This window comes from Aptenodytes patagonicus, chromosome 11, assembly GCF_965638725.1.
Source record: "Aptenodytes patagonicus chromosome 11, bAptPat1.pri.cur, whole genome shotgun sequence".
NCBI lineage: Eukaryota > Metazoa > Chordata > Aves > Sphenisciformes > Spheniscidae > Aptenodytes > Aptenodytes patagonicus.
Window position 1 is genome coordinate 19,912,186 of NC_134959.1, and position 26,861 is coordinate 19,939,046.

The following is a 26,861-nucleotide window of genomic DNA, read 5'->3' on the forward strand; positions in this document are numbered from 1 at the left end:
TTATTTTAGTAATAATACTGATAGGAAAATTTGAGAAAAGAAACTCATTAAGAAAAGTATTTGGTAATATTACATAGGCTGAGTTTCTGTGTAGCCTTTGTCATTCCTGCTGTGCTATAATTTATGACAAAATTAGCTTTGACAGCTCCTCTCTTAGCTACGTTGCCCTTGAAGGAGTATTTTACAGCTGCCTCTGTGGGTTCTGGGTTTCAATTGCTCAGCTTCCGACCTCATAGTAATGAAGTTCCCTTCTAGTTGCGATGCACTGCAGCTGCACACAGGAGGAGATGACACAGGAACTGAATTCTAACAAGGCTGAGAGATTACGGAGAGTCCCATGAAGGGAACATGTACCCTGTTGAGGGAACATGTTCCAGTAAGGGAACATTGTCATTTAATCTTACTTGTTAAAACTGATAGTAAACAAACAGTATCAGAGTTAAGTTTAAGTTTTTACAAAAAGGACACTGAATCTGCTAATGACCCACCCTCCCCTCGCAATAGTGTTATGCTACAATGCTATAAGATATGGCAAGAGAAATAGCGTACCTGGAAGGAGGGTTTAGTAAGGTGCTCTACATTGCCTTATCTTTAAAATTATAATCTGTTTCAACATGAAAAGGTGATGTTCCTTTCCCTACTTCTACTTCTTCCCCTTTAGCCCTACACTGTCCTGGTGAGTAGTATTTGCTACCCTGTGCATGGCCCCAGTGCTGGTGAGAACTAGAAAATCTTTCATGGGCTTCTGTTTTAAAGTACAAAAGAAATACTAACTGTAAGATGGATGATATTTTTGTGTTTCTGTTTACAAGGAGGATGATCCAGACAACGCTCTCATGCCTAACTCGTACCTTGTTCTTCGTAATGGGTTTCCAAGTTAAAGTAAAAGGGAAAGTAGCAAGTCTACTGGAAGCCCCAATCTTTGTTGCAGCTCCTCATTCAAGTTTTTTTGATGCCATTATTTCTGCCCTAACTGGAATGCCATCAATAGTGTCTAGAGCAGAGAACCTGTCAACCCCGGTATTTGGCAGTAAGTATTTCTGAAAAAATAAAATGTTAAAAGTCAGCAATTTGACATGAGGCCGAAAATCTGATCTCTGAAAGTGATTTAGGGGCAGACTTTTTTAAATCCTTAGGTTCCAAAGATACTGACAGATTATTTCCAGTGAAATCCCTGGGATAAGTCATCTTTCTGAATTGGTCAAAATGTCTAAAAGTATGCTGTTTCTTTTCAGATATGAAATATCACTTTAAATTTGCCTTATACTGAAAGCATATTTCGTAACTGCTCAGGCTAGAGGCTTTCTCTTAAAATTCTCCCAGTAGGTAGCTTGAGAAATCTGTTCCACTGCTGTCTTTTAACAGTGTGGCCCACAAATGTAGAACACGGATTAGTGAAGGTTACTTCAAAACAGACCCAAACTACAGCAGTCTGGAAAATACCATATTTATAAATTTAAACTTGCAGGCACTGTTACAGATTTTTTTTAATGGGCGTCAAACTAGGAAAGAATAAAAGAGAAGTTACTCAAAAAGGAAATACAGAGAATGGAAAAGATCAGATGACTCATGCTTCTATTATTTTCCCCTCCTTTTGGCACAAAAAGAATTCCTGTTTGCGTTATTACTAGAATCAGCTGTAGACTTTCTGCTGACTATGTCTCTTATCTCTGTAGGACTCTTAAAAGAACAAGCCAACAGTAATCCAAAACTAAGCTCGGCAGGCAACACAGGAAAGTGTCTTTGAAGGAAATAAACTAACTGATAATATATTGGCCTTCTCTTAAAAGCACAGGAGTGGGATATAGAAGATAATTCTTCCCCAAGTTTCTCATCATGTATCAATAGGTCCACACATTCTGATGTAGACTTCTGACAAAATGAGGGGGGTTCACAAGGTGTGTAGGCTTTGTAACTGAAAAGGGACATCTTACTTCTTCAGCATAGGCTCAAACTACTTGTTGATTGCAGTCTGCATGAGTTAGGCCCGAGTGTGGCTCATGACCAGAGACCCGATCAGGTCTTTTCCTTAGAATCGTGTGGAAATGCTCAGTGAAAGATAACAGCAATATTAGCAGAATGTGTTTGGATGAATTTGGCATGTTTATACCTACTGTAAAGCTCCTCAGCTGGCAGTGTAGATACATCTTCTGTGTCTTACTTCTCATTTTGCAGAATGAGGACAATAATACTACTCTTATCTGTTTAGTCTGAAAGCTGTTTGTGTGGAGTCTGTCTCCTAGTATGAGAATAACAAGTTTTTGCTACAAGGAAGCCTTGAACCCAGGTGTTTTCTAAACATTAGCGTAAGACAAATAAAATTTTTTCTCTCTTTCACAGCAATTTTAAGTTCCCTTCAGCCTGTATCAGTTTCTCGTCAAGACCCTGATTCACGAAAGAATACGGTCACCGAGATAACTAAGCGGGCATTATCAAGAGGCCAGTGGCCACAGGTAATAAATATACTACTATTATTCTGTCATATATTCATATTCCATACTCACTGTGCATCATAATATCACAAGTGCCCAGCTGAATAGGGTTCTGTTGATGTACAAAGATGAAGTCAGCTCTCAGGTATATGACTGGTTTAGGAAAGGAAGACGAGAGGCTGGTGCCCAAAAAGTTTTGTCAGTTAAAATCCAGCCAGTACCAATTGCTGTTCCAAAATGCAGATACTCCTGGCCTTCTCTTTTCCTTAATTGAGTCTTAACATGCTGTCTTCAGCGTAGCAGATGACTTGGATTGGTATATGTGAATCAGTATTCTCAAGCTAGCTCATGTGTGAGAAGCTATTGCAGAGCTGTGCTCACAACGATTCGGGGATGAGCAGTTGATGAGATGAGTAACCCAGGCTGTCTGAGCTCCAGCATGAACAGTACTTAAGCTTAAAACATCAATTTCACACGTGAAGAATAGCTGAGGTGAAACTCAGTTCAGTCTTTAGGTTAATAATGCAGTAAAAACAAGACTTTTAGATTGGTCTGAATTGTGGTAAGATTTTAACACGAAAGCAATAGTTACTGATTCTGCACACTGTTTCCTGTGGTTATTCCTCAGCAGGAAGCTGCTGTTGCGCTTCTAGGTCTTGGATGGCTTTCCATCCTTAAGAGCTAATGGAGCAGGGGTTGCTCTGGAAGGAGAAAAATGTTGAGGCAGCAACTCTGCTGCTCTTACTACAGGCAGAGGGCTGGGGTGGAAATCACATCCTTTGCAAGAAGAAAAACCTGGAACAGTTGTGAACCTACTAACATCTCATTTGGCAGTGCTTCTCTGCTTTCTTCTGTTGCATTGACCATAGTCTGATGTTGCCTTCAGATACTACAACTACAGTATCATTGCCATGCTGCTGGACAAATACAGTCAGTGATATAAAACCTTTCTTCAAAGATATCCTGTGTGGATTTGTGTATAAATTCATGCTTTGTGTTTTGAACTAGTTCTTAACTTGTTTTCTTAAGGGTTAATTTGCTTAAAGTAAAAAATTAAAACCTCAAAGAAATGACTGGTTAAGCAGCTAAAGTCACATGATCTGTTTAGTCATAGTTGGCTACCTCCTAAATGACTGAGAAGAGTTGCCTTTTCCTTCACTTTTGTTCCAATGAATGGCTCTTGAGGAAAATTAAAAGAGGCTAGTGAAAATACAGACTTCGGTAGCAGGTATCTCTATGGCAGCTAGACCTGAATGCACTGCTCTGCTCTGTGAATAGTCTCTAGAAACAGAGAACATTCAAGCATAACTGCTTCTCATCCTGAGGGAAGACCAACACTTGCCACTTTTTTTGAAATGGCATTATTTAGACATTTCATGCATCATTTTTACTTGGCAAGCACCTTACAAAAGGCTTTTTAGTTAGTGTTTAGGCTATTTTAATTTGACTTATACATGCATTTTTCTAAGCTGCCATAAATATTTTTAGAGCCTCCATTATTTTTTTCACCTTGTCAGTTAGATGGAGGATTTTAAATATGCACATGTCAAAGATAGGAAGGCTTTTTTTGTAATACTGTGCTTACAAACTACACTGATGCTTATGATTTGCTAAACTGTTACAGATTAAGTGATTCCAACAAAGCCCTGGTACACCTAATCTCTGCTGAAAACAGCATGGGGAGGAAAGGGGAATTGGCTCTACACCAATTCTGCGCTTGGGATAAAAACCAGATCTATATTATAGCATAAATACTCTATGAGTCAAGTAATCTGGGAATCTCCAAGACTAAATCAGCAGTACTACTTGGAGTGTCCTTGGGTAATTCCTAGTCCTGTGCCCTGGCCACACCTTCCTCCTACTTGTGTTTTTTTTTTTTTTTTTTGAGAAACGACCACAAGATGATGTCTGTCATATCCTCTTCAGAGTGCCTGGGCTGCATTCTCTCAGCACAACAGAAAAGGAGGAGTAGCTGGATTCCCCATTCCCTCTGCCTAAAACCAAAACACAACAGGCTGTGCAGCACTTGTGCTTATTAATAGCATGACATTCTGATTAGTGCTTCTCCCAACCCTGTACCAAAACAAAGGGGAAGGAGGGAATGATTACTTACCCTTTGGTCAGTCACTAATATGTTTTCTGGGGCTTATGACATATGCTAAGGAGAAACATACCCATTTTTGTGTCCATAGCACTAGTGAACAATTTCTCATTACAGAATGCATAGTCAGAGACTAACTGTAAATCAGTATGCGCAGCTGTCTCTATCACACTTTAGAACAGCCTTGGATATGAGCCTGTATCTCTTGGGTATGACCTAACGATGCCCTCTTTCATCTAGCCTTGACCTGTTCACTTGGACTGAAGTGGGAGCACACCTTGAACGCTCTTTTGATCCAGACCAGTTCTTGTGCTGAGGTTTTTTTGGAATGCTGCTTATGATCCTGTAGTGATACGAGAAACATAAAGCTTCTTTGTATTCCATAGGGGGCTGGATTTGGTGTGTCACATTGCAGCTCACTGCGCATCTAATCTAGTTAATCTTTCAGACACTAATTCAGAAACCTTCTGGGTATTTGGTGTGTCTGAGTCATTCGGGTTCAGAGGCTATGCAGTGGTGTGTAATGCCTTCAGAGCTCTGCATCACAGATGCACATACTCTCTCTGCCTTTTGCTGCTACCCCTCAAGCTGTGATCTTCTCATCACAGCTGGCATCTCGACTCATGTTGATAGCATCTGTGCCTGTAAAGGCTCAAGTACCTTATGCACTTCATGTCAGCCCAGACTCTTGATGTTTATACACTCAGCAGTTCAGTAAGGAGCTGCCAGCAGAGGAACAATTCTCATATCATTACCAACACTAAACATTTCAAGTGAAACACTTAAAGCCTTTTGTATCATATTTCTGAACTGATAAAAGCCTTTCCCCAGAACTCCTCTCTTACAAAGCATTTGTTTCCAAATCAAGATGGATCAGGTTAACAGGTTAATATTACTGTGAGCATCCTTCACTTACTTGTTCATTTCCTTTTGAAATGAATGATAATTCTTGTGATGCAGTGTAACATGTCACAGAGCTTGCATAAAAAGTCAGCCTTTACGTAACTGATGCTGAAGTATAATCTTTTTATGAAATGTGTGTGTATAAATGTATTTCTTTCTCTTTAAATCCAAGATACTGATTTTCCCAGAAGGCACCTGCACAAACCGATCTTGCCTGATCACATTTAAACAAGGTGAGAGATTTTGTCGCATTGTTGTTGGAAAATAATGTGTGAAATACTAATTTGGTAGTTCTAGTAAGGCCTATACTTCTGTAGGTACATCATCCACAACAGCACTGTAGTAATATCTTACATCATTAAAGTTTCAGTGGCATTAAACCCACTATTTCATACTAGTCAGTTTACTTTTCTGATTTTTGTATTTTGTAGGATGCAAAATACCTATGATGTATACGGTTAGTTGGTTGGGGGTTTTTCTGAGTACAGTTTTGATCTAATTTATTTACCCAGAAACTTGACTGTGATTATTATGACATGAACTACCAAAATACATGCTACTTATGATGTTCTTTTAGCTCAACTTACAGTCATGCCATCGTAGATTCCTGTAAATTTTGCCATGCAAGACTTAGCAACCAAGTTATGAAATCTCTTTGCTTAGTGCTCAAGCAAGGCAGACCAATAGATTATTTGCAACACAGAAAGGTACGCGATAGCATCACTGATCATTAGATTGTTGTGTTGGCACTTCAGTTAAAGCCATGTTGTTCTCCTTTCTTACTGTTGTACAGTGTCTTGGGTAGCAAAGTTACAAAACCAGTACTACATGCTCAGATCCATATTACTTATGAAGATTATCAGAACAGAGAACGGTTCAGGAAATGCTCAACAGCCTTGTGAGCATCTAATCCTTTGAAATGAATGCAAATCAATGGGGAGATAATACACAGAAAATTAGTTTGAACAGTCCAGGAATCTTAGGCAGCTTTCTCCTTGAAATGGAGACTAACCCTTTTCTGTCCTGACATCTTGCTAGTTGCGCTGCTGATTTAAAAAAAGCAAAACCAAAAAACCAACACCCCCCAAAAAACCCAAACCAAACAAACCACAACAAAAAGAACATTTCCCATTCTTCTCACCTTTTTAAAAATTTCTCCTTCCAGATACCATCTTACACAAATCACTTAAAACTCCCAACAGCTGTATTAAGCTTAGTCTTAACAATCAATTCTAATTTGTGGTTGCAGGTGCCTTTGTTCCACGAGTCCCTGTACAACCTGTGTTGCTCCGATACCCCAACAAGCTGGTAAGCAGAACATTCTTCTATCACTAACTAGTAAACTAACAATACGGAAGTCAAAATCCTGACTTAAACAGTACCTACGATAAATATTTTGAATTGTCACTGAAGAATCTATTGTCCTGAGCTGTGGCATTGGAGAGCTCCTGGAAGCAGCCGGGCTTCCCAAGTGTCACCATGGTGTAGTTGCTAGTCTCATTGTGAAAAACTTGCTGCTGGGCTTCTTAGCTATAGTTGAAGTAAGAGGGAGCATGGGCAAGTATTGCAGCGGAAGTTAGAAACTTCCTGCAAAGCCACAGAGCCCGTACTTTGAAGTCTAAAATGTGCACAACTTCCCTACTAGTCATCATTTTTTGTTTAAGCTCAAAATAATCTTACTGCAAAGGGGCTTGCAAAGTTTCTGAACAAAGCAAAGCTGAGCCATGCAGTACCTCCAACAACCCCTTCCTTCAGGCACCTCAGGAGGGCAGCTTTGCAGATGGTTCTTTTCACACAGCTTTCCCTTGTTTTGCCAAGTAAATGTTTACACTTTCTGCCAAGTATAGGGGTCCAGACGTATGGCTCTGCTTCACTGACAGGTGTAATGCTGGGACATCAGTCTAGCAACTTGTTAACTTTTTTTTTTTTAATTATTTGGTCATCCAGCAAATCCAGAAAAGATCAAACTTTTCACTCCTAATGGTTTTTAAGATGAAAAACAAGTGATTGTTATTGTTGCTATTTACAAAGATTCCTTTGTAAAATCCTTTTACAGATCAATTTCAAAACAGCGACATGAACCACTAAAGGGGATTGGTATCACATTTCACTGATAGGATTTAAGGATCTGCAGTATACCTTGTAAAAATCATACATAGGAACTAATAAACATAGAATAAGAAAAGAAAGCAAAGCAAAAAAAGCAAAGAAAAAGCATGATAGCTTACCTATGCAGAAATGTCCTCAAAAACTAAATCAAACATATTTATGAGGGTGCCTTTCTAAAGGGACTGGTGAAGCCCTCTGGGAAAGTCTTACTAGATTATTTTTTTCTTACTTCTGCTGTTTGGATCAGAATGAATGATTTAAAATATCTAAGTAACTATATACATTTTATTCCCAATTGATATTATCAAAAGTCTGTCATGCTTATTTCCAGATTTTTAAGGCAAGGAATCCTAGTCACCTTGACACCTTTATTTATTTTCACTACAGGACTATAAAACCATCATCTGCTTTTACTAAACTTGTGCCTGGTTTATATTGTAACTTATCTGCTTTCCTAACTTTCACCTGGTTTTGTCATACATTTCTGTGTTTTATTTTTTTCCTTAGGATACTGTGACCTGGACATGGCAGGGCTATTCATTGTAAGTTTCTTAATCCTGCTAAAAATTACATATAGAATTTTTTTCCCCCCATTGCTAAACAGTCTGCCAAACAGATTCAGCTAAACCAAGACACATGTTCTTCTAGATCTGTTTTTATGAGAGGGAAATACTTGGGGATAATGCTGTCATGCAGTAGATTTCATATATGAATGGCTAGAGAAAGGGTTTGCAAATGGGGAAGCATTACTTCCAGCTCTGCCACCGTTTTGTTTAATTTTCTCCTACATTTTGCACATTACACTAGAGCAAAAGAAAGATTTGAAATTCGTTTTCTTTGCTGAACAATCATAGTCATCAAAACCCATAGATGTTTACCGTTTCCTACATGGTATACAAACAAGAAAAAATAAATGTTATCGCCTCTGTTTATTCATTCCTCCATCTCATTTGAAGAGTCATATGAGATTAAATGAAGATGGGCAAAACAAGTATTAATTTTCCCCATCTTTTCCCATTCTAACATCTAGGATTCTTCTTTAGATTTTTATTTTTGCCTGACTCAACAAAATCAATTGTTTTGAGATCCCAGTGAAGAGGCTATATATATAGTATCTGACATTGAAATAATGAAAAATATTTCAATAAACCATTTAGGCAGTGGATCTTATCACAGATCCATTGATCCATTTCTCAACACAGGTGGCCTTCTAATATGCTAAAATACTTTATTAAAGTATTAAGAAACCTTTACAGCTGCACTGAAAGTATGTCTGGAAAATACTTTTCACCTTATAAACATTCATTAAAATGTGGATTTGCAGAATCCATACACGACATTTTCATGTGGAATAGGTAGTATATCTAGGTACAGTAGTACTGATTTACTAAGTGACTAAGATTTTTAAGGCAACTAATTTTGAAACATGTCTGAACTAGTGGAGCAGTCATAAGCGCCTTTTAAGCTATCATTAGTTAATCCTAGCACCTGCACACTTGTAGAATAGACATTATGAAAGCTGACCTAGATGAAAATGCCCATCTTATTTAGTTTCCCAAGAATTTTTTGCTATTATTATTACTGCCATTACAGTTGTCAGCATACTGAGAGTAACGGATATTGCAAATTCAGTAGCAGACTACAGATTTCCCCTATGAAGGATTTATGCTGGAAGATTGAAAAGGAGCTATGTCTTCAGTTATGAGAGATGGTGTAGGAATAGGTGAAGAAAGAAATGAAATCAGAGGTATTCTTGTGGAAGGGAGGAGGCTGCCCGTTCACTAAAAATTGAGAACTGCTTTAAGGCTGGTGGCTGGATGATGAAGACTCGGATCAAAACCTGTGAGAAGATGAAAGGAACAGCTTGGCAAAATCATGGGAAGAGAAGGGATGGATGGGGTAGAATCTCGAGATTCTTAACAAAAATAACTGGAACCAGGAGAAGAACATCCCCCCCACAAACCTGCAGATCACAAAATGCAGAACTATCACACTCTTTGTAAAACTTCCTGGATATTGCAACCAGGATGGGACAGTACCAGTCCCCTTCTCAGAAACCTCCTGACCCAGTTTCTGCTTTCACTTACTACTTTTTTACTTTTGTGCCTCACTGGGAGGAAAACCTAATGTTACGTGTTGGAAAATCAAGCATTTATCTTTAAAGATAAAGTAACTTATATACATTTTGCTGGCCAAAGAACTGTATAGTATTGTTAATATGCGTTACAGCAGACAACAACTTGCCTGCCCAATGAGCAAGCAGCAGGTATATGCAGAAGCCCTGTGGAAAAAATGTTGAAAGCAACATTTCAGGGAATTTCACTGCAAGGTACTTAAAAACCTTACCCAGTATTGGCTGTTTTTTTGTCAGTGCTTTAAAAAGCTTCATCTACTGACATGCAAATACTTTGTTTTTAAATAAGTAAAATGTATTTTTCTTCTTTCTTCCTTGCCTGCAGAAAACAGCTGTGTGTAATGACGCTGTGTCAGCTCTACACAAGAGTAGAAGTTGAGGTAAGAATTTAGAAATATTTTTGTACAAAGATTCAGCAACCAGGGAATTTATACTTTAATATAAATGCATTATTCACATTATTAGTCACTGTTAATGAAAAATAAACAAATGTCTCAGAAACAAGAACAGAATCATGGTGAATAATATATCTAGACTTGTTGTCCATATCTGCTGTATCACTTAATCTGATGAGTTCCTAGAAGAAAGCTGTCAGAAATGCCTTTATTTTTAAAGCATTGTAAAATCATTGCTAATTATCGCCACATGCATTTTACAGATGTTAAACCTAAGAATTATAATACATTCTGTTAAAGGTAACAACTTCTCTTTTTCCCACCTTCTCATTTCCCTGCTCCCTTCAAAGTATCCTTGTCTTCCTCACCATCTTCCCAGACTGAACTCTAAAAGGTTTCTGCAACTAAGAGCTTACTGAAGGACTCTAGTACTTGCACTGGGGGAGAAAGCTGAGCCTTGTATCTTGAACCTGTTCCCTTGATCATTAAAATCAGCTGCACAGCACAAAGACAGATGAATGAGAACTGAAACAACATACACACTTCATAATATCAGTACACTTAGTCTAACTGCTCCCTGTCAAAGCGTCTACGTTCAAAACACAGTAGCGAGGAGCCACATAACTGAGGTGCAATCAGTTTGTTTCGGTGTTGTACTTCACACTCCTCACCAGAGCACAAAGGAGTGTCAGCGTGGATGAAGTTGGTTTAGGGACCTGAGGAACGGAAGAATTTCAGACAGGTTTTGCTGTTTATTTGCAAAACACAGAATTCAGCAAAGCTGTGCAAAGCTTTGTGAATACAAGCAGTGTTGCTAACAAATAGCAGTATGGTCTTTGTTGTGAAACAATGAAATTCATTTTAAGAGAGTACCTTGTTACTGTATAGTACATGCAGTAGAAACATATTTGTAGAAGGTGTACTAAAGAGACAATTCTCCTAATGATTTTGTACAGAAGGACGTATCTATGTAATTTACATATATGTGGGAGCAAGAAATAGTCAACGTAGCCCTTCCAGTAGAAGGTTTATTTTCCCCTACTTCAGAACAGAACTCAAACTTGCCTGTTAGAAAATGAATCTCATGTTCTAAAAGATAAAAGTGAAACATGAAAACATGCAGCTTTCACAGCAGCATGTGTCCCCAAAGTGGAACTAATTTCTTAGCATCAATGCAAAAGCCCTTCCATTTCTAAAAAGAGAAGGGGCAGATAAGCCTGGGGAAGGAGGGAATCGGACTAGTCCTTTTAGGAGTGGACATTTCTGTTGCTGTCCCATACTGTGAGCAAGTAGCCTCTCCACTCCCATCAGTCTTGCGCTGCTCCTGCCTACTGTGCATGAACAGTGACGTACTCCTGTAGTCCAAGGGAGTATGTGCATGCATGTCTAGTCATATTCTAACAAACTGTGGATATTGAAGATTAAACAGTGAACCTGGCAGTGAGTTTTAGGGCTGCAAAAGATAAAGCATTTGGCAAATTCTGTAAGAAGAGAGACTAGGTCAAAAGCGGATCAGAGAAGTATTTTTGCTACTGAAAGAGCTGTGAAGAGTTTTTCTTACAGGACTGCAATTTGACAGGGAAGGTATACTTACTAGTCTTCACCAGATAAGCAGCTGGGTGTGTGTGAGATCATGCATGCCACCTCAGGAGGCCAAGAAACCAAGTTCTTCATCTCCAGCTGTGGTTTCCGGCAAACTGGTTTTATAAATAATTGTAGGTGGGTTTTTTGAAGGGGAGGGAGGTGGTGTTTAACCTACCAGAAATTTAGGTTGCTGTCTGAGCAAGACCTCAGCCTCAAATGATGTAATGGCCACTTTCAAGACCATGACCCACGTTTGTGTAGATAAACTTCTCAGAGTTATGACTTCATCTCACCCAGTGATGACACAGTTTTCTGTGTCTGTACAGTGTGCCTGTGCTTCCTCAATTTAAGAGTTACATGATTTCTGAAGGGGAGTTGTATAAGCAGGGACATATGTCAGACTTGAACAGAGCTGGCAACTGCTTATAGAAGGAATGAAATCTCAAACCTTCATGTGAACAGCTAGACCCCTGCTGTCCTTACAGGGGAGAAAACTTCTAGCTATTGTGTCCCCAAGATAACCAATTGATTGACAGAACCAATTCCATAAACGTACTGGTTTTAATCATAAAGAGGCAGCATTCCTTAAAAACAAACACAAAAAGGCTGTTCAGGATGGACTGCATTTATATGGGACAGTTACTGCTGTATTAGTGCACCACCAGCAACTGCAATATAACTGAAGAAGCATATTGACACATAATTAGCAACTGTGTCTTCCAACGAACCATGAACCACTTTATACTTATTCTAGAAATGCTGTATTCTAGGATTTAAGGGCAAGATTGCAGGATGGGGAGTAGCAGAACTGAGATAAATGATAACCATAACTGAGAAAAGGCATGGTAAACAGAGCTGCAAGCGAACACTGTAGACTGAAGTAGAAAGAACAAACTACTCTTCCACACACATGGCTTTGCAAACAAACAGATGCCGATTCATGCCATGTTAGATAGTAATTCACCTAGAGTACATTTTTAGTGTAATGCTACTTCAACTTCTTACATATTAACATTGAATAAATCCTTAACAGTAAATGTGTTGCAATTTAGATACCTGGGGTGTTTTCTAGGTTCGGGAGGAGAGGGGGTTGTTTTGTTGGGGTTTTTTTACTCTCTGCTTGGAGTTCCAAAATTTTATGGTATTTGTATCCGGTTAGTGCTCTACTTAAATTCAGAACTAAGATTCCTTAACATTTTTATCACGGAGGAAAAACTTACAGGAAACTTATCAGTCACATGCTGACAGATACAATTAACAGGTATGAGGTGGGACTGCAGCGTGTATTTAAAAACAGTATAAATCTTACATACACTATTCCAGTATATAACTTATAAAGGATCTTTGAAAAGGAGCGTACAGTATTTCAGACTCACATTGTTATCAATGTAGCATTTAATTTTCTAACTAAGTATGCATTTATTATGCTTTCCTTCTTTGGGGGTTTGATTTTTCATATTAATGCAGTTCCTACCAATCTTTAAGAGGCAGCTTTGGACCAAATCTTCTTTGTGTGGCTAGGGCAGAAGAGCCCGAGTGGTTTCTAAGGCACTTGAGACCTCTAGTGTCCAGTTCCTTCATTGCATGGCTGGTTTTTTTCCTCCTGTTTTTCCCCCATTCCAAACAATAACAAGAAATTGTCCATGTTGCTAATAAAGTGGAGACTACTGAATTGATTGGATAACTCATCTCTTTCAGTTTCTGCCTGTTCATGTTCCTACTGAGGAAGAAAAGAATGATCCCATTCTTTTTGCCAACAGAGTCCGGCAAACCATGGCAACGTACGTAATCAGTGACAAATAAAAATCTTTGAGAACTTTTCCTTTATATCCAGCAATTCCGTATATATCCTAGCCATAAAGTACAATTTAGTCAAGTCCCCAGTACTATATATAGGAATTGCTCTAGATTTTCACTAAGAGGTGCCAAATTCCTATACTGAAACACCCTGATTGCTTTTATATGGAGCATAAAGAAGGTTGTCTTACATTGGAACATAGTATGTTCAATTCATGGAAAGCTGGAATAAATTGCTCCCTTATTTGCTTGGCCAGAATAAGTGGGTGGTTTGTTCTCCAAGGTTACTGGGCTGCATTTACAAAACTATAAATCTTAAAACATCATGATGCTGCCATAATGTAGTTTCACAGTATGGTTTCACAGTTTCACAAAATGATACGTATTACTTTATCCTACTTGCAGCAATGCAAGTATGAATTATCATTTGTTTTGTGTATTAGCATTAAAGCCAAACTGAGACAAGAAAAAGGAAACAGTCAACTAAAAGTCATTTTAATATAAGAAATTGATTTTTCTTTTCCTTAATTTTGTTTCAGTGCTTTGAATGTGCCAGTCACTGATCACACTTTTGAAGATTGCAGACTGATGATTTCAGCAGGACAGCTGACTTTACCCATGGAAGCTGGGCTGGTGGAGTTCACCAAAATTAGCAAGAAACTCAAGTACGGGAAGTTTGGCTATTGGCAGCATAATTACTGCAGTGCTGCAGGTGTTAATGGCCATCTACAAAAGGATAAATTACCTGACAACTGACTTGGCCATGTGTAATACAGTGTATTTATGCATACAACTTACATACATAAACTATATGGAAATCAGAGATTAGGAAAATCCCAGTAAGAACTAATCCCAAGTAATTTTTGTGGGCAGTGTTACAAGAGGAAAAATGCATTTTTCTAATCTTTTATGGATTTATCTCACCAAAAGGTGAGGAAGATAGAGCAGTACCTGTTTTAGGCACTTCATGGTAATCTTGGTGCCCAATTTAAATTGCCTTTGTGGAGATACACAGGCAGTGTGTGGTAGGAAGTAAAACTTCTTTCCAGCCTGAGACTTCAGTCAGTGGCTTAATGTTCTTAGTTGTACTGTGCAGCCATGTTTCCCTCGTGGTGTTGACTTTTTCTGTCTGGATACAATGGCGTTTGAGGACAGAACCACTTAATCATATAGTAACTCCATCAAATAACCTGGCGTGGCTGTGGTCAAATCTGAAGTATGTGTGCAGTGAATCTTGACTTATTACATATTTGCTATTATGTCCATTTATAGAACTCTCTCTGGAACAATCTTCAATAGTTACACGTCAATCCTAATTATTCTTACTGAGATGCAGTGGTGCATTTCTGCAGAGAGATCAGATACTTCTCAGACTGTAGCAATACTAGCGTTTGGGTAGAGAGTTAGCTAACAGAGCTGAGATCTATTCCCTTCTGTTAAGGAAATATTCACCCTAGAGCATGATGCAGCAAAATAATGCTGTACCTGAATTTATGGTAATGAAAAGCTCTCTGCTAGATTAGCTTAGTAACTGGGCAGATGATTCTTGGTTTGGGAAGTTACTCTAAGGAAGTCTAATATACCCAAGCATAGAACTGCCTGCTTTTAATATTAATAACCAGGGGGAGCAGTCCTTAATTGCTGATTTCACATAAAATATCAGGTTGGAAGTACAGCATTTCTAATGCTTTATGCACATGCTCTGTTTGGCTATTGTTCATCTTTGAACACTGTAATGACTCCTACTGAAATTCCATCTGTCCGAGATCTGCTGTATAGAAATAATCTCCTCTCCCTCATGTTTGCATAGCCTAAAATGGAGTCATGTCAGAGAGCAGTTGGATACCTTTGCTGCTATTGCGAGTGCTTCCAAAGGGGGAAGAATTGGAATTGAGGAGTTTGCGGGGTACTTGAAGCTGCCTATTTCAGATGTCCTCAAAGAGCTGTTTCTACTCTTTGACAGGGTGAGTAGTTGGTTAACTGACTTGTTGACAATGTTTTGTTAAAAATCACATCCCAAAAGGATATTTAATTCATTATGTCCAGCTTAGTAAATGCTTCTTGGTTAGCAATTCCTGTAGGCAAGATAAGTGACTCTTACAGTTTCCTTCTTAAGTTTCGATGGAAAAAGGTTGGTCAGTTTGTAGCTTGTGAGATGACAGCCATCTCTTGGACCAAGTTGCTGCACCACCATCAGATGATAATCTTCATGCTGGTAATGGCTGAATATTTCCTTTTGCCTACCCCAGATTTTGAGTTTACGTACACTGTGACAGCTTAATTAACTGATGTAGTTGTAAGAAGATAATTTAAGGCAGATTGAAGCTGACTAGAGTGTATGTTCCTGCTGTGTTTGTGAAGGGTGCTATTAGACAGTATAAGGACTCCTCTTGCCTATCTCCAGCCATAAAGGAGGCTACGTGTTAATCTGATCATTTAGGCTTTCCTCCATAGTCAGTGGTGATCTCTCCCATTTTCTACTTCTCTCTGAAGATGAGAAAAATTGCTCTGTGGATGCACCCCTCTGACTATACCAGAAGCATAAATGATTAGAGCATAGCATAGAATTCATCTTACTTCTAGGCATCCAATATGTGCTGCAGTGCAAGCAGCATGTTGTACTGCAAGTGCTTATGAGCTGGAGTTTGTTTCTTATTGTAGGAGCTCTCCCAACTCAGCATCACTCTTCCTGATCAAGTTAGCTTTAGCAGTACCCCTGTCCTTGACAGGTCATTGCATTGTATATGCCGATGAAAACTGTTTCAGGATTTTTCCAGATAAAAAGGTTTTACAAGCTCTAAAATAAAGAAGAGTCAAATGTATTTCCTTAATTGCTGAATGCATTGAAGCTCTAGCAGAGCTAGGTACTCATCCTTTCTTCATTTGTGCCTCCCCATCTTGGACCATTGGCTCGTATGAACATGTAGTCCGAGTCCTGAAGCACAGTACATACAATAGAAATATGGTGCAGCAACCAAAATAATTAAGGGAAATCAAGACTCTTTTCACTTTCCCTATCTGGCACAACAGCGTTAGTGACTAGAATTAGCAATGTAATGCTCAATTCACTAAAAAGTTGAAGGCATAAAAGATTACAAGAACAGACAAGACTCTAGTAAGCTTTCGCTGCATTCATCTTTAAGGAGATCAGCTTAACTGAGTCACACTAATGTGGCCGGGCTCTTTTCAAATTGATTCAATTATGAGCACAGGTGTTTTGAGACTTCTGCTCTGTGGCTTTCAGCCTCATCGTTACTTTTTTTTTTCTAAAAAGATTCCTCAAATCACATAAAGCTAACTATGCAGAGAAGGAAAAAAGAAATTGAGGCGTATCAACAATTGACAGAAACTACTGAGACCTGAGATAACTGGCAGCTGGAGGCATGCACAGACATGGTGAAGTCTAAGCACGCAGATAAGCTGTGTTTTGCCCACACCCAGCTCAGACGCAATACACCTTCAGAGAGTTACAGAAGCACTGGATCTCTGAGTAACTCCCTTCAAAAAATCTTCGCGATGTTCCTTGCTAAAGCTTTGCTGAGTGGAGGAAGTGGTAGTGGTCGTGGAGGGAGCCTTGCACGTGGCCTTGGAGGTCTCCTAACAGGAGGTGGACGTGGAGGGAATCTTGGAGGACTTGTTGGAGGTCTTGTCAATCTTATAAGTGAAGCAGCAGCTCAGTATAATCCAGAGCCACCTCCACCTCCTCACAATCATTTTACGAATGTGGAAGCTTATGAGAGTGATGAGATCAGACAGTTTCGTCGCCTTTTTGTCCAGCTGGCTGGAGATGATATGGAAGTGTGTGCCACAGAGCTAAGGGACATCCTGAACAAAGTCGTTTCCAGACATCAAGACTTGAAGACAGATGGCTTCAGCTTAGACACATGCCGTAGCATGGTGGCCGTCATGGACAGTGATACAAATGGCAAACTGGGCTTTGAAGAGTTTAAGTACCTGTGGAACAACATCAAGAAATGGCAATGTGTGTACAAGCAGTATGATACTGATCAGTCAGGCACTGTTGGGAGAGCTCAGCTGCCGGATGCCTTGAAGGCTGCAGGGTTCCACCTGAACGAACAACTCTGCCAGGTAATTGTGCGCCGGTATGCTGACGAGGACGGTAGCATGGATTTCAACAACTTCATTAGCTGCTTGGTACGACTGGACAGCATGTTCCGGGCCTTCAAGTCCCTGGACCGAGATGGAGATGGACAGATCAGAATGACCATTGAAGACTGGCTGCAGCTGACCATGTATTCGTGAAGGCATAGCAGAGAAGAATAAGCTTCGTCTGGAAGATATACATGGAAGACTACAATCCTGTACTATAGAACTGTAGTCTTTTCCTTGTTCTAAGGCAGATGTAGCTAGTGGTAGATAGCTCAGCTTAAAGTGTTGCAATTCCTGTTGTGCATGCATTAGTCTGCTTTTATGAAGGGCTTGTGTAAGTTGTCAGTTGGACAGCTGCATAAGTCTGTCTCAGAAAACTATCTCTAGACTCTGAAGCAAAGGAATATGTTGAAGGATCAAAGCTTAGTTAGTTCTTCACGTAAAGTGGCTTGTATATAACTATTATATACAAAGCTCGTAAGTTTGGTGTTGCTTTGTGATGTTACTGTTCCGATTTGTCAGCATTCACTAAGCTGGAATAAAGCTCTGCTTGCCTGAAGGCAATCGCTAGTAAAGAGAGTTGTGCCATTATTTCTAACAAGGGGAAAAACATGAAAGTTGCAATAACTATAATGATCAATGAATTTACATAATCATATTGAATTTCCTTCCTACTTCTGCTTTTTCATGCTTGTCTGCTGAAGCAAAACCTGAGTGGTATTGTCAGTTCTACCTGCTGGCCAGGACAAAATTGAAGACTTATATAAGGCTACTTCTACAACCTCTTTCTCCTTCCGACAATTCTATTAACTAGTCTTTTCTCTCTTTCCTTGAAACCTTATTATAGTTATAATAAAAACAACTTAAAATACTACATTTATGTTTAGAGAAGCTTGCTGTAATAATGCAGTCACATAGCAGCCAGCCAGCCAAAATCAACCTCTGGCTATCTGAGTTAAATTTTATCAGAGTGCAGCGTCCCATTCAGGCTAGTTACGCAGTTCTGTCCAAGATGTCAATTTTTGAGTAAAAGAAAAAGGAATAACATGAACTGTCAAAGGTATGTTTCTTTGAATTTAATTCAAAGATTACATAGTTGATGAAAACAGCTCTTGCACTGCAATGTAACAAGGCAGATTTCTCAGCAGGGCTCTGCTGCTTTAAAAGAAAATTGTCTAGGGTGTGTACTAGCTGACTGGAATGCGAAAGGATGGAGTGGAGTAGCACAGTCTCCAGACGTAAGAGTCCACATGCCCCTGCCCCTCCCCAGGGAGACATCAGTGACTAATTGAGAAATACCACACAATACCTGCGGGGCATCTGAGTACTAATGGGGTACTGTGGTTTGGTTTTGTTTCTAAATTTCCATAGCTTTGATTTCCAAATCTTGCAGTTACACTTGGCAAATAGTATTTTCCAAACTGATGAAATCTCCTCCCTGGTATGCCTGCAGAAGCCTTTTACTTGCAACTTAGGAAAAAGTAACTTACAACTTTTGCCCAGACTTTTTTCCTCCTGCACTTTTTAATACCAAACTGGGTGACAGAAGCAGTAAAAATATTCATATTAGTCCAATTCCTTCCTAATGGCATTCACCCCCCTCCCAGTTATTCAATGGAAAAGCACAAAGTTGGCATTTGGGCTCTTGAGCAATAGAAAACTGAGCACGAGGGCAAGTGTGATACCTCTAGGTGAGCACCATCCTACCAGGTTTGTTTCAGAATTTCCCTTTCGGACTAGTTAGAACTTGCATGTAGCAACAGGTGGTGGAAATTTTGGAGTTACAGCAATAGCCTCTTAGATGATGAGCCTGGATATGAACACGAGAGGTGCATCTGCAGTTCCTCCTCAAGTGGTCCAGTTGTAGCTTCTCTGTGGTAGCCCTCTAAGTGACTCAGGGTTTACTTAGCAAATCAGAACAGGAATGACTAGCGCACGCACACACACACACACTTGATTTTTCCTGTTGCCTTACATAGTGAGAAAAAAGTTTTGGGGCAGTAGTACTTTAAACTTCACTGACTGCATCTGTCTTGCAGACAGCTTTGCCAACTGCATAAAGCTAACTGATTATCTAGCCCTAATCTCCTTGTGGAACTCTAAATGGAGACTGTTCATGACAATGCAAACTTTGTTTCCTGAAGTGTAAGATTTACTGTATTATATTAAAAAAAAAACAACAAAACCCTTGTTACCATAGCATGCTATAGTGAAAATAGTAGCAGAAAACTAGTTACCTTAAAGAAAACAAGGGTTGTTGAGGTTACGCTATGTTTTGGTTATTTTGTGTAACATAAATACACATATATAAATATTGATGTTCTACTTTGCTATTTAGAGAATTGGAGCTCAGCTCTCATGTTGCTTCCTTAAAATATTCTTGGGTGCGTAGGCTGCAAACACAGCTAGATATGCATAGAAAGACTATTGCAAATGCTTGTTTGCAGTGGTGCTACACAAGCATTGAATGTTTTCCTGCATTTTAACTCCCATCTCTTTTTCCAAGCAACAACCCTATCATTTCTCCTTAACCAAAATGCCAGAGTATTTGGAAGTTAGCCAGCGTCCTAGGGTTTAGTAAAGCTAGTCAGAACATGATCTTGCAAGTACAGTAAATTTATTTCCTACTTAGATGGCTGGAGTTCTGTGTATCACATTGCACTCAGTTTTGATTACTGGGTTTTAGCACTTTAATGAACATAGTATGACCCTTATTAGCTCTTGTCATTTTTCCATGTGCAGCCAAAGCTGTGTTAACTGATTTCAGAAGTTGTTTTTAAATGAGACTATTTTATTTAAAGTTTACTTCCCAATTCTTCTCCTGTCAAACTTATTCTTAACTTTAAAAATAAATTTAAAAAAAATATTCTAATGGCATCGAACAATCCTTTGCTAAGAATACAGTCTGTAAAACTGTCCAAAAATAATATCCCATGGAACTTTGAACAATTATTATCTACACTCTTGCCTCAGTTGTTTTAAGAGTTTAGATTTATAATGATACATTTTAAAGTTAGATCTGTTATTGTTGAGAACTATGATGTAGCTAAAATATTTAAAGTCAAACTGCAGCACGAGAGCAGATTTGTAATTAAAATAGCATTTATGAGAGAACATTGTCCTTTTCTAATGATTAAAAACTGTCAAAAGTTATATCACTTAGACACACACGAAAGTAACTTAAAGACTACTCATATTTTTGCTAAAAAGTTTCCTTAAAATTCACAGGCCTTTAAAGTACAAGATCTTCAAAGGTTGCGTGTCTTCAGAAAAGATTGGTTAGACCATCAATATAAAGCAAATAACAGTTGTCCATGCAAAACAGTCCTGAATTAGTTTTGAAGGCTAATTAAAATTGTATCTTAGCAGTTTTAAATTCTGTTAAATATATAGCTTGATAAAGAAAAGTTAGTACTGAATCCATTGTTACACATATTTTTTTAATCAAGGACTATCTTAAGACCTAAATTCAATAACAGAAATCCCTATTTCATAGAACCCAAGATTTTTCAAAGCGCTCTACAGAGCGGCCTTAGCATTTCTCCACTGGCAAGCTCCATATTCCACTATTCAGCAGTAGAAAGCCAAGAACAGAAAGGTTAAGGTTGGTATGCTCAAGTGGGCATTAGAAGTTGGTAGGAGAGCCAGAAATAGAATCTAGATCTGGCGGCTCACTACAGATTTACCCAGGAGACTACCCCTCCCTTGCTTGGCTGAAAAAGTTTTTGTGCTGTCCTCAGACTTAGGGAGTCCACTTTTTTAAAAATCTTTTTCTTCTTGAAACGTACACACATTATCCACAAAAGGAACTCCACTTTACACTTTTGTTTGCTTTTAAAATGTTTTGATTAATGCCCTTGTTGTGAACGTTCCAAACTGTGAGCTACTAGTCAACTCTACTATGCTTTCATTAACTACTCCGTGTCCTTTCACCTAACACTTATAGATGGCTTCTTCCCCAGACTGGATGTTTCCCAAAACTCTCAAGAAACTTTCAGTGTCGTCACAGGAACACTGCTGAGTTAAGCATACATTTCAGTGGGCATCTGCCATTTTCCCTATCTGCAAATACAATGCACTTTACATAGAATTAATCATGAATCCCATCAAAGCAAGCTTCAAATGTTTTGTTGATGTAGCTTTGTAGTTAACACATTGAAATGTTTGTTCAGATCAGAACTGGAATTACCAGAGAGGCTGTTACAATGAATTCATTGCATTTCTGGCTTAAAAGGTAGGACAATGTGTTGGCTTCAAAATACCATGTAGGGCAATGCCTTTGCTTCAAAGAAAGGCTTAAGATAGACCATGTAGATTTACTGCATCATCAGGCTGTACTTTCAATGGCATATATTTTATTGCTGAAGGTTCCTAGGAAGAATTAACTCAAGGCAACAGCCTCACTGTTGGCCTGTTTATTCTAGGATGTTGCATTGGTCTCTGAACTTTAGCAAGTGCCAGTGCTACATGAACTGTTACAGTTACCTTAAACACATGTATTCCAATTCTTGTTAGAGGTTTCTCGGAGGTCATATACTAAAGAAAAACTTGTAAGTTGTTTTAAATCTTTTTTGTTTGGGTGTTTATAAGATAGAAATTGATACCCAATTCCTAGCTATTGAAAATATGTATATTGCTTCTTCAGCCCTAGCATTACATATATTTAGTGAGCTGTTAGTATTTTTTCCAGGAAGAACAAATACCTCTAGTGTTGTAAACTATCTTAGTGCATGTTGTATAGTTGATTTATACAACAGCTTTTGATGTGATTTGCTATATTAACTATAACTACTGCCATATGTATTTTGGTTACAGAATGGAGATGGCACCATCGACTTCAGAGAATATGTAATTGGTTTGTCTATTCTTTGTAACCCAGCCAACACAGAAGATACTATTCGGATGGCTTTTAAGGTAAGTTCAATTTAGTGTAAATCTACAAACCTGACAAATCAAGACTGACTGTAAATCTGTTAGCTTTCAAATCATAAGTTTATAGCTTCAATCTGTTATGCAAATGCGAGTAATACTCTTAAACCAATTGACATTTACAGTGTGAAGGGGAGGGAGAGAATTGCAGGCATCAGCTTCATAGAAAAGGGTTTCAAAAGCCATGTGAAGGCACTAATGAATATGTAACTTGGCAGGCTAACTCCAAAAATGATTCAGCAGCACTTGCAGTTTTTTCGCCTGAGGTTTTTCTGCTGTGATTCTTTAATGTCACAAGTAGACAATAGATGGAGCAATATCCTCTTGTGGGTCAAGTGCTCAGTAGAGTCGCTGTTGTTAAGGGGGGGGTGGGGGGGGTGGTGGGGAGGAGGGCAGAAATCAAGAAGGGCTATTCAGGACTAGCACATCCAAAATTGGGCTGCATCTAAGATCATCTATTGGCTTGTACTATGGTGTCCTGATAGTACAAGCAGTCAAGAAGCAGTAGCTCCTTTCAGATCTCAGGTACAAGCAGGCAATATGTGACCAGGGATGCCCAGGTTGTGAATCCCTGAATGGGAAAATGATCAAGTGACTTTTTTTTAGTAGATCTTTGACACGGATTCACTTATTTTACCCACTAATTTGTTCTTATGAACCATATTGAACAATATATTGATATATGGGGATCATGTTCATCTTAAACTGGATACTTTTTAGTACTGATGTGTACTTGGGAAGTACCAGACTTTTTATGGCAATCTGGTATATCCACTGGCTGCTTTACAGATAAGCGCTACAGCTGTTCGAAGTGATTTGTGCTTTTTCAGGGATGTTTTATCACTACAGATTGCTATGGAGAAGCAAGCCTAGCAGCTATTGTTGCTGTTTCATTGGTTTGTTTTCTCGACTATACTTTTCAGTATCTTAACAGTTGCACAGATTATAAAATTAGTAATTTGTTTTAATTCACAGTTTCAGCAGGAAATGACTGGTTCAGTGGGTAAAAGCCTGTTTCAGTCTAAAATGGAACTATGGGTTTCCTTTTGCTACTTGTTTTCTCTGCCACTAAATGTACTTTCCTTTGCCATTGGAAAGTTTGCCTGTAGCAAATACTTAAGAATTACAGCCATCCATCCCTTGTATTTCTCAAAGGGTTGATTCATAGCAGATGCTTACTGTCACTGTGCTGGGAAGGATGGGATGATCAGTGTACATCTACTGCCTGCATTCCAGTCACCAAAATTCCTTGTTAATTACAATAATTCCTTAGTGGGTGACAGATCACATATACTGAAATTTAGGTATTTTATGTCAGAGCATAAACTATGGCAAGTTTAATCTGATGGCAGATGTACCATAACTTAATGAAAATGAAGACTGAAACCTAAGATGTTCCAGTGTACAGTGGCTGAATCCAGTAGACCCTTAGCATAGCTCATGGTGACAATTAACATAAACCTTTGTTTATGTTTTGGTTTTACCAGTTTTGTATGAGTTTTATTACTGAACTAATGCTGTGAGGTTTGTTTGTCGTTGCAGGTTTGCTACATACTTTTCCTATTAGAGAATATTCTAATCCCAACTATAGCATGTACATTCCTTTGCTAAGTGTCTACTTAGTCTTATTCCAAAGAAAATACATAAAATCTTTTGCAAGAGAAAGTAGCTGAGATGCAACAAATCTCTTCAAATCCCAGGCATCGTTTGCAGATCACCTCTTGAATACTAGAAACCTAACATGGGTGGCTGATGTGCACAGAAGGTTCATAGGCAAACTGATGCTAAAGTATTTCTACACGTAATGTCTTTTCCAGCTCTTCGACATGGATGACGATGGTACTATAACAGAAGACGAGTTTGCTTGTATTATTCAGTCAGCTCTGGGGGTGCCTGAGCTTGACGTTTCTATGCTCTTTAAAGAAATAGATGCAGATGAAACTGGGAAGCTGTCCTATGGTAAGTTACATACTTTTGTAACAAAGAGCACTCTGATAGTCATATTGACAGTGAGAGTTTCCTACCTTTTTTCTCCCTGAAATTATCTGATGGTTCTCATACCCTGTTTCTGGGGAAAACTGTTGAAGCACAGACCTGGATGCTTTGTGTGATTTGCCTGAGATGCTTCAGAGGAAAGTAACTGGAGATCAGCTTCAGTAAAAGGAGCAAGCACTGAAATTTTCTTTGAATCTGTTGCTACACTATAGTATCTGTATTTTTTATATTTTTCAGATGAGTTCAAGGACTTTGCACTCAAGCATCCAGAATATGCCAAGTTGTTTACTACATACCTAGAGCTACAGAGATACCAGTTAGATATGTTGGAGGAGGATGACACTGAGTCACCTGAAGTCAAACACAGTCCAGTTAGAAAGAGTACAATCCCAGTCTCAGAAACAACACCAATTGCAAGAAATAAAGTCTGTCCTGAAGGCAATGAAGAGGATAACTCAAGTACCTCTGACAAAAAGGATGACTAAGAAGAGTTAAAGAATTCAGCTTTTGAATTCTACGGGATTTTTTTTCCCTACCTATTCATAAGCACAATTGATATAAAAGAGAGATGGAAGTTACAATTAAAAAAAAATGTTTCTTTTTTTACTTTCATATCAGGAGGAGTTATTCCTGTTTGAGTGTAAGGGAAAAACTACTGTAACTATTCTGTCCTTGATGTCAGTATCACAATACTGGGAATGTTGTTCACTGTCTTCCAGGTTTGTGCTTCCACAAAAGTAACAGATGTCCTAAGAGGGGTAAGAGGCTCCAGCACTGCAGTGAACTCTCAGAAAGGACACTGAGGAGTCCACTTGTGTAAAAACAAGTGGAATTTTTGGTGCTGCTCAATTCCTCTACATCCTCAACATGTCTTAAGGGAAAAAAATGACGTCAGTGTGTTTTAATTTGCAATATCCCATAGCCTTTCTCAAGTTTCTGAGACACACAAATGAGTTACAAGCTGAGAGTTGAAGCTGGCAGTTTCTTTTAGCTGTCCTTAGATTTCCCTTAACTACTTGGGAACTATAAAGCCTAAGCTTCTGAACAAGACGTGCTGATTCACTGATGTTAACAGAAACAGCTTTAGGCTTAAAGGCGAGTTAAAGATGGAAATGGCTGCACTTCTAACAACAAAAAACTAATTGGAATTCCAAGATAGCAGCTCACAGTCTACAGGAAAATGCAGACAGTAAGACCCAAGAATTAATGGACTATTTCAAAATAAATAGACTGTTGTTTACAGTAACAACTGTTCAGGATCACATTAGGAGGAACATTTCAAACTTCAGCATATTTTTATTCTAGTGATTATCAACAGAGGAATGTGACCTTGCTCTGCAAAACTTAAAAGGCAAATATGCTGTCAAGCCATAGTTCTAGTAGTTAGTATCTACTCTAAAGTTGTCTCCTAGAAACCGTGTTTGCATTGCTGTGCCATTATTCAATGTGTTCTTAGAGTTTGATTCAAAACCAGGCTCTTTCTAAGTCCATGATTTGAGTATGTTTTGCCTCAGTCTCCTCTAGTGCACTAGAAATTGGGCCTTTACCTTTTTCTGTCCTTCATCTGAATGCACTTTATACTGTATTTAAAATATCTAGGTATTTACGCAAGTAACTTCTAAATAAAAACTTGGAAGGGGTGGAATGACAGGATATTTTCAAATTAAAACTGAGATGAGCAAAGTTTAGAATGTCTAGTCCCAAAAATAACCAATTTTCAGCAGGTTTCATAAGTGAAATGGTAACCTCTGCCTCTAAGTTATTGCTTGCGCTGTCTGGCTGCAAGTTCATTGCCATGTTTAATCTTTCTGTGTTTATAATCGTGCCTATCCTGATGTTTCACATGCTTAAAATAAATTTATATTTTTAAAAGAGTTTACTTGAACAGCTAAGTCTTTTTAGTACAGTGGGAAGGGTACTCTGTCTACCTTAAGGGGCTGGGGGGACTTCCCGGAAATCATCCTTATGATGTCTTACCTTGATAAACGCAATGCAACCTGAAGATGACATTTTTAGTTCTGAGTGTGATGGCACTTTTCTTTATGGTAAGGGTAGAAAAGTAGGATGCTCTTCCAAAGAGTTACTTCTGCTATCTCAGCAAGAGGGGATATGATACAAAGAAGATTTGCAGGTATGTGGAGAGATACCACCGTTTTCTGATGGAAAATAAAGCATTGCCATTTACAGGTAAAATGAGTGATCTCAACCATAGTTAGGAAGTAACGATCATGGCTTTGTGTAATATGAACATTAGGAGAGGATTTTCTTTCACTTTAGAGAAGGAGAAGCAGGAGTTACCCTAACCTGGCTATACAGTTAGCTGGAATACATGTTAATTCCTTGGCAAGGATGCTTTTGCCTAGCACGTTAAC

At 38.7% G+C, this 26,861-nt stretch overlaps 2 protein-coding genes across 2 annotated transcripts in view; both read left to right on the forward strand.

Moving 5' to 3' along the window:
- LPCAT2 (lysophosphatidylcholine acyltransferase 2) overlaps positions 1 to 26,368 on the forward strand; it is a 33,763-nt gene extending 7,395 nt beyond the window's left edge. Inside the window, exons 3-14 of the mRNA XM_076349318.1 lie at positions 813 to 1,030; positions 2,341 to 2,453; positions 5,609 to 5,669; positions 6,686 to 6,744; positions 8,053 to 8,087; positions 10,005 to 10,059; positions 13,357 to 13,439; positions 13,995 to 14,120; positions 15,266 to 15,419; positions 22,381 to 22,479; positions 24,312 to 24,453; positions 24,727 to 26,368. Coding sequence (XP_076205433.1) covers positions 813 to 1,030; positions 2,341 to 2,453; positions 5,609 to 5,669; positions 6,686 to 6,744; positions 8,053 to 8,087; positions 10,005 to 10,059; positions 13,357 to 13,439; positions 13,995 to 14,120; positions 15,266 to 15,419; positions 22,381 to 22,479; positions 24,312 to 24,453; positions 24,727 to 24,974 — 1,393 coding nt within the window. The 3' untranslated portion in view covers positions 24,975 to 26,368. The remainder of the gene's footprint in view (positions 1 to 812; positions 1,031 to 2,340; positions 2,454 to 5,608; positions 5,670 to 6,685; positions 6,745 to 8,052; positions 8,088 to 10,004; positions 10,060 to 13,356; positions 13,440 to 13,994; positions 14,121 to 15,265; positions 15,420 to 22,380; positions 22,480 to 24,311; positions 24,454 to 24,726) is intronic.
- On the forward strand, positions 16,898 to 18,140 carry CAPNS2 (calpain small subunit 2). The gene has a single exon (XM_076348913.1). It carries the CDS (start codon positions 16,972 to 16,974, stop codon positions 17,716 to 17,718), a length of 747 nt encoding a protein of 248 aa, XP_076205028.1. The 5' UTR covers positions 16,898 to 16,971; the 3' UTR covers positions 17,719 to 18,140.
- Positions 26,369 to 26,861: the final 493 nt, after the last annotated feature.

Bases quoted from the DNA above. Each gene is read 5' to 3' on its own strand.
- CAPNS2 (XM_076348913.1), top strand. From the start codon at position 16,972: ATGTTCCTTGCTAAAGCTTTGCTGAGTGGAGGAAGTGGTAGTGGTCGT.